The sequence below is a fragment of the Cottoperca gobio genome, chromosome 10 (genome assembly GCF_900634415.1).
Source record: "Cottoperca gobio chromosome 10, fCotGob3.1, whole genome shotgun sequence".
Lineage (NCBI taxonomy): Eukaryota > Metazoa > Chordata > Actinopteri > Perciformes > Bovichtidae > Cottoperca > Cottoperca gobio.
In genome coordinates this window covers 360343-367115 of record NC_041364.1, presented here as the reverse complement: position 1 = coordinate 367115, position 6773 = coordinate 360343, and the positions used below count along the sequence as shown (strand labels likewise).

At 43.0% G+C, this 6773-nt stretch overlaps 1 protein-coding gene across 1 annotated transcript; it reads left to right on the top strand.

Annotated features, from left to right (window-relative positions):
- The first annotated feature begins 3666 nt into the window (after positions 1–3666).
- LOC115014993 (acidic repeat-containing protein-like) lies at positions 3667–4869 on the top strand. The gene is made up of 3 exons (XM_029442157.1): positions 3667–3672; positions 3755–4206; positions 4329–4869. The coding sequence occupies exons 1-3, from the start codon at positions 3667–3669 to the stop codon at positions 4867–4869; spliced, it is 999 nt and encodes a 332-aa protein (XP_029298017.1).
- The last annotated feature ends 1904 nt before the right edge of the window (positions 4870–6773 follow it).

Sequence of the window (6773 nt, the reverse complement as noted above, 5' to 3'; positions counted from 1 at the left end):
GCAGGTGTTCTACAACAGGAAGTGAGTTATTGCAGTTTGTCCTGAGTTCTTTCCAACATGTGTGACACACAGCTCACGCAGGCTCCTAAGGTTATATGGAGATAATTTGTATTAAAAATCATATTCATTCCCTCTCCGAGTCATAACTCTTTGAATCTTTGCAGTTTCAGTCAGATTTACCCCCGGAGGAAGTCCATCACAAGTAAACGCTCATCAATCACTGAGGAAAAAGAGGCTTCTCGTATCTGCAGAACTTCCTTGAGAATCATCTTGTTTTTAGGTTTTCTTCAGTGATCGTTGTGTGTACATGCGCAGGTACAAACAGCTGACTCAGCATGCTATAAGATGTAGATTCAATTACTGCCTCGTGGTCGGAAACATCCATGTTTGTCCAAAACGCCATCACTTCATCATTTTATCCTGTTAGACATTTGTCTGAAGTTGTCATAGTTACCTGAGATTAGTGTAGTAGTGGCCGAAATCGTGTTTTGTGAGGTCACAGTGAACTTGACTTTGACCTCCAAATTCTAAACGGTTGAGTCCAAATGGACGTTTGAGCCGAATCTGAGCAGTTCCCTCCAGGCGGTCCTGAGATATCACATTTACGTGAACGGACAGACGGGCAACCTGACAACAGAGGTCAAGTCGTAGCTCCCTGCTTTCTGTTGACATCCCCCAAAGCATTATGGGAATTGTAGTTCCAAAACTTGACCGTCCCCAGCAGAAGCTGCAAAAGAAGAAGAAAGACAAGGAATGATAATGAATGTGACAAAAGCTTTTCTGTGTTGCACTTTCAAAATTGAATTGCAACATTACTAATGTCTGTGTTAGCGGCGCCTTGGAGTCGCAGAATCTCTTGCTTGTCATTTCAGCCGCCATGTTCACAGGTTAGCAGCCATACGGGCGCCTGGCACAGCTGGCAATAGCAAGAAAAATGTTCTTTCTGCAGTTCATTGACATCATACCAGCAACATTACTGCAGTTCCAAAGTCTATCTGCACAATATGTCACAGAATTTATTTTTAACTCCACACTTCCTGTTTTTGTTCCAAAATAAAAGCCCTCTCGCATTTTTTCTGAGGACAAAATCCCTTCACAAGGCTTTTATTGTGAAATATTTGCGTAGCAGCTTTTAATTGTGGATTATTATTCTTATTATTTACAAATGAAAGGCAGCTCAGTGTACAAGGAGGCTGTTACTCTGAAAGTTAGAGGCTTTGAGAAGAGCAGAGCACTAAACAGTTGACTTTGTGCTCCTCTTCATCACTAATCGAGCCTCCTGTCTATTTCCAATGAGCGTCACAAACATCACAGCGAGTGCGTGTTAATCTGTGTTGTTGCTGTTTATTCTCTCGCAGCTCATCGGTCTCCTCACATGTCGCACGCGTGTTTAGGCTCCACCTCAAACATCGTAATGCTTTTATCTCACTGGAGTGTGAATGTGCGTTTCTGCCGATGTGTGTTTATCCTGTGTGACAGCTTTATGTGCAAAGTGTGGCAAACATGCAAGTGAGTCACGAATACACTGAGTCAAATTACAATATGATGTTAGATGATGTGCTAAGTGAAGTGTTTTATTCTTTCGGGAGATGAGACAGTCGGAGTCACATCTCTCGCAGTCTCACATTCAAAACCAGTTATTGTCAACACATGGACAATCAGTAACATGTTATATCAGAGAAAACATATTATAATATATTATATGTCTTTTTTTATCATCTTGCACTGTTTAGTGATGAAACTAGTAACCAACGTTATGAGATGAATAAAGTGTGAAGTTAATATGTTCTTCTATAAAGCAGTAGAAGAAGAAAACAAAGTATAAATGCTGCACAGTGCTTCATGTAAACCTCCACACATTAAGCAGAGTTAATAAATAAAATAAAATAAAATGTATTTAAACAGCCCAATATCACAAATTATACATTTGTCTCAGTGTTTACAGACTGTACAGGATACAACACCCTCTGTCCTTAGACCCTCTGTCCTTAGACCCTCTGTCCTTAGACCCTCTGTCCTTAAACTCTCTGTCCTTAGACCTTCTGTCCTTAGACCATCTGTCCTTACACCCTCTGTCCTTAGACCCTCTGTCCTTAGACCCTCTGTCTTTAAACCCTCTGTCCTTAGACCCTCTGTCCTTAGACCCTCTGTCCTCAGACCCTCTGTCCTTAGACCCTCTGTCCTTAGACCTCTGTCTTTAGACCCTCTGTCCTTACACCTTCGCATCGCACAAGGAAAAACTTCCTAAAAGAAACCCCATAATTAAAGGGGGTGCAATGGAAGAAAACTCATAATAAGACGGAGAAGAAGAAGAGCTGATCGCTCACATTCCTTCTCTTAGAATGACACATGACAGTTTCTGCTCATATAAAACTCTTCCAGTTTGTAGCAAGACTTTTGGACTTAATGATTCAAAGTGGGAGAAATGTTTCTGTCAGAAGGAGAAAGTGGAATGAACATGAGCTCTCTATTTCCTCCATTCTCCTTCTCCTTCCCTCTCTTTTAGGTCACCGCCTGCGGGCCCGAGGTCACATTGCCGCTTAATTAGCGAGATGTTTGAAAAGGCTTCTGGCAACGTCGACACAAAACGCCGACGACAAGATCCCTCACGACTTGTTGCCCGGGGTTCAGACGATTCACCCCCGCGGAGAGATGTGATGTCACCGCACTCACGGAAGATTATCTCTGCAACTTTATCTGACTGCATATGAAGTGTGTCATTGCTTAAAGGCTCATTGCGAGAACTTAATAGAGGTTTATGAGGCTGGGGGGCGGGGCGGATGAGGGGGGGGGGGAGCAGCTGCGGCTGTTGTTTCTGCTGCTGATATGGGTCAATGTTGATGGATGAATTTCTCTTCTTTTTTTTAATTTCCATTTTCCTCTGGGAAATAATGTCTGTGGACAGAAAAGAAGCTCTCAATATTGTTGCGGGTCTGTTTGCTTGGCAAAGATTCATTATACTGGATATTACTGTGGCAGCAGCCCGGAGGGGCCGCGCCCCGCTGATGGAAATATTGATGACCCTGAAGCCAAAAATATAAAAGAGCCAAAAAAAGTGAAAGTTTCAGAAGAAGAGTTTCTCTTAGTGAGTCTGAACAGTGAGCTGCTGTCACTCTCACACACACACACACACACACACACACACACACACACACACACACACACACACACACACAGTGTTTCAATGAGCACAAAGTGAATTATAACACACAGATCATGTGCAGCATGTGCAAGTACAGTACACATCTGTACTAACACAACAGCTGCAGTGTATACCCTTTGGTCTATATGATCCTAAAGTGGAGTAATAAACGTTCAAAGCTTACATTTCTTCTCAATCTGAAAACTTTTTAATTTGCATGATGTCTCCACCTGACGGGTATTTTATCTGCTTTTGGATTAATGTTGTGCATTAACTCTAGATCTGCTAGCATCCTAACAAGGTTACATTTGAATCAGCTTTATTCACTAAATACTGTAAATGTGTGCACGTACAAGGAATCTGACTATATAATTATAAACTATATAAATAAAACATCAACACAGTGAAATGTGAAGACAGTAAGACAATAGTGCAGAGTGCTGGAATAAATATGGAATTATTAATGTAACTAATGTAGGTTAGGCTATAAATAATAATAAAACACAGCAGTTAATAGATTCAACATGAAGGTGAATCATGCAGAGCTGCTTCTATTTTTCTTCGCAGAGATTCTTTTTGCAGAACATTTCTCCTTCATTAGACACGTGACAGCGCAGACGAGACGGGGAGAGAGAAGTACGACATGCAACAAAGGTCTCAAGGAGTCAAACCTACAGCATCGTGCAGACCTGCGTCTTTACCGACTACACTGACGACTACACTGACGAGTACACTGACGACTACACTGACGACTACACTGACGACTACACTGACGACTACACTGACGACTACGCTGACGACTACACTGACGAGTACGCTGACGACTACACTGACGACTACACTGACGACTACACTGACGACTACGCTGACGACTACACTGACGACTACACTGACGACTACGCTGACGACTACGCTGACGACTACGCTGACGAGTACGCTGACGACTACGCTGACGACTACGCTGACGACTACGCTGACGACTACGCTGACGACTACGCTGACGACTACGCTGACGACTACGCTGACGAGTACACTGACGACTACACTGACGACTACACTGACGAGTACACTGACGACTACAGCTGACGACTACACTGACGACTACGCTGACGAGTACGCTGACGACTACACTGACGACTACACTGACGAGTACGCTGACGACTACGCTGACGACTACGCTGACGAGTACGCTGACGAGCTACGCTGACGAGTACGCTGACGAGTACGCTGACGAGTACGCTGACGACTACGCTGACGAGTACGCTGACGACTACGCTGACGAGTACGCTGACGACTACGCTGACGACTACGCTGACGAATACGCTGACGACTACGCTGACGAGTACGCTGACGACTACCCTGACGACTACGCTGACGACTACGCTGACGACTACGCTGACGACTACGCTGACGACTACGCTGACGAGTACGCTGACGACTACGCTGACGAGTACGCTGACGACTACGCTGACGACTACCCTGACGAGTACGCTGACGACTACGCTGACGACTACCCTGACGAGTACGCTGACGACTACGCTGACGACTACGCTGACGAGTACGCTGACGAGTACGCTGGCGACTACGCTGACGACTACGCTGACGAGTACGCTGACGAGTACGCTGACGACTACGCTGACGACTACGCTGACGACTACGCTGACGAGTACGCTGACGACTACGCTGACATGTTGGAAGAAGCTGAAACAGGCGGGTTTGCATTGTAAAAACAATATTTATATTCACGCATTATTCACTATCCAACTTTACTCAGGCCGATTCAAACCCTGAATTAGAAAATAATATAAGTAGTTTTTTTGTGCAGTTTTGTTCCTCTGGATGTAAAGAGTTAAATACAAGTGCCAAAGTGTCTGGAGTAGGTGATGTTTGACTGTGCAGAACTGCAGCAAGTGGAATTGCGTCGGCTGTCAACATGAGGTGGAGACGTTGGTGACTCTGCAGGTCAGGAAGGCAGTGAAGATCCCGGCTGGATGCACGCTTTGATGGAGCATTTAAAATGAGCAGAACACTGGAACATTGTGTCTATACAGGCAGAGAACTGCTTCATTATTCTAACATACAGATCCACGTCTGATCATATCAGCTTATAACAACATAAGAAGTCACGCAACCTCAAATATAGAAGAAGAAGAAGAAATGCTTCATTCATTTATTACATTTATTTTTCTCTGTTGTTCTTTCGCCCAATACTTTGTTTATTGTTTTTCAATAGTTGTTTTATATCATGTAATATTATATCAATATTATCCCATAGTTTTTAATACGTGATTTTTATATTTATTGCGTTTTCATTCGAAATGTCGACTCACCAAACATCACTAACAAACGTCTGGGACCCTTCGACTGTCAATAAAGATGGACGACATGACATTTCCCCAAAACCTCCTTTAACCTCTTAAGGGGTCGGGGGACTATACGAAATACCTACAAACGACATACCCAAAGTAAATTGAAAGCTGCTCTTCAACCATTTGCACCAGCTGCATGATTTTGGTCTCATTCAAAAGATAACTCTCTTATTATTCTTGCTGCACATTGATTAATCACTCCAAGTGCTTCTGGCACTGAGTAATAGTGGTCTGAATATACTGAATTTGAAGAAAATACACTCCGCATGAAGTTTGTTGTTGAAAAAGATGCCTAAAGATGGGTATATATCTGGTAGGTATGGACTGGAAAACACAATGAAAACATAGAACCAAGTGTTATGAAGTAAAACTTCCAATTTCAGATAAAAGGGATAAAAATGTAACATATTACACAGGTTTTTATAAGAGTAACACCAGGCGTACACATGCTGTGCATTTGGAGATACTATAATATTTATTGATAAAAAGGCGATAAGTAACTCTTATATACCCAATTATCCCTGCCAGTAGTAATGACACAAAGTAAGGGAAGTACAAACACGGGCCGTCCACCCGTTAAGAGGTTAAAGATATGTATTGTAACATTCATACATGTTGTACACACTACAGGTGAACAGGGTCATACATGTTGTACACACTACAGGTGAACAGAGTCATACATGTTGTACACACTACAGGTGAACAGGGTCATACATGTTGTACACACTACAGGTGAACAGAGTCATACATGTTGTACACACTACAGGTGAACAGGGTCATACATGTTGTACACACTACAGGTGAACAGAGTCATACATGTTGTACACACTACAGGTGAACAGAGTCATACATGTTGTACACACTACAGGTGAACAGGGTCATACATGTTGTACACACTACAGGTGAACAGAGTCATACATGTTGTACACACTACAGGTGAACAGAGTCATACATGTTGTACACACTACAGGTGAACAGAGTCATACATGTTGTACACACTACAGGTGAACAGGGTCATACATGTTGTACACACTACAGGTGAACAGGGTCATACATGTTGTACACACTACAGGTGAACAGAGTCATACATGTTGTACACACTACAGGTGAACAGAGTCATACATGTTGTACACACTACAGGTGAACAGAGTCATACATGTTGTACACACTACAGGTGAACAGGGTCATACATGTTGTACACACTACAGGTGAACAGGGTCATACATGTTGTACACACTACAGGTGAACAGAGTCATACATGT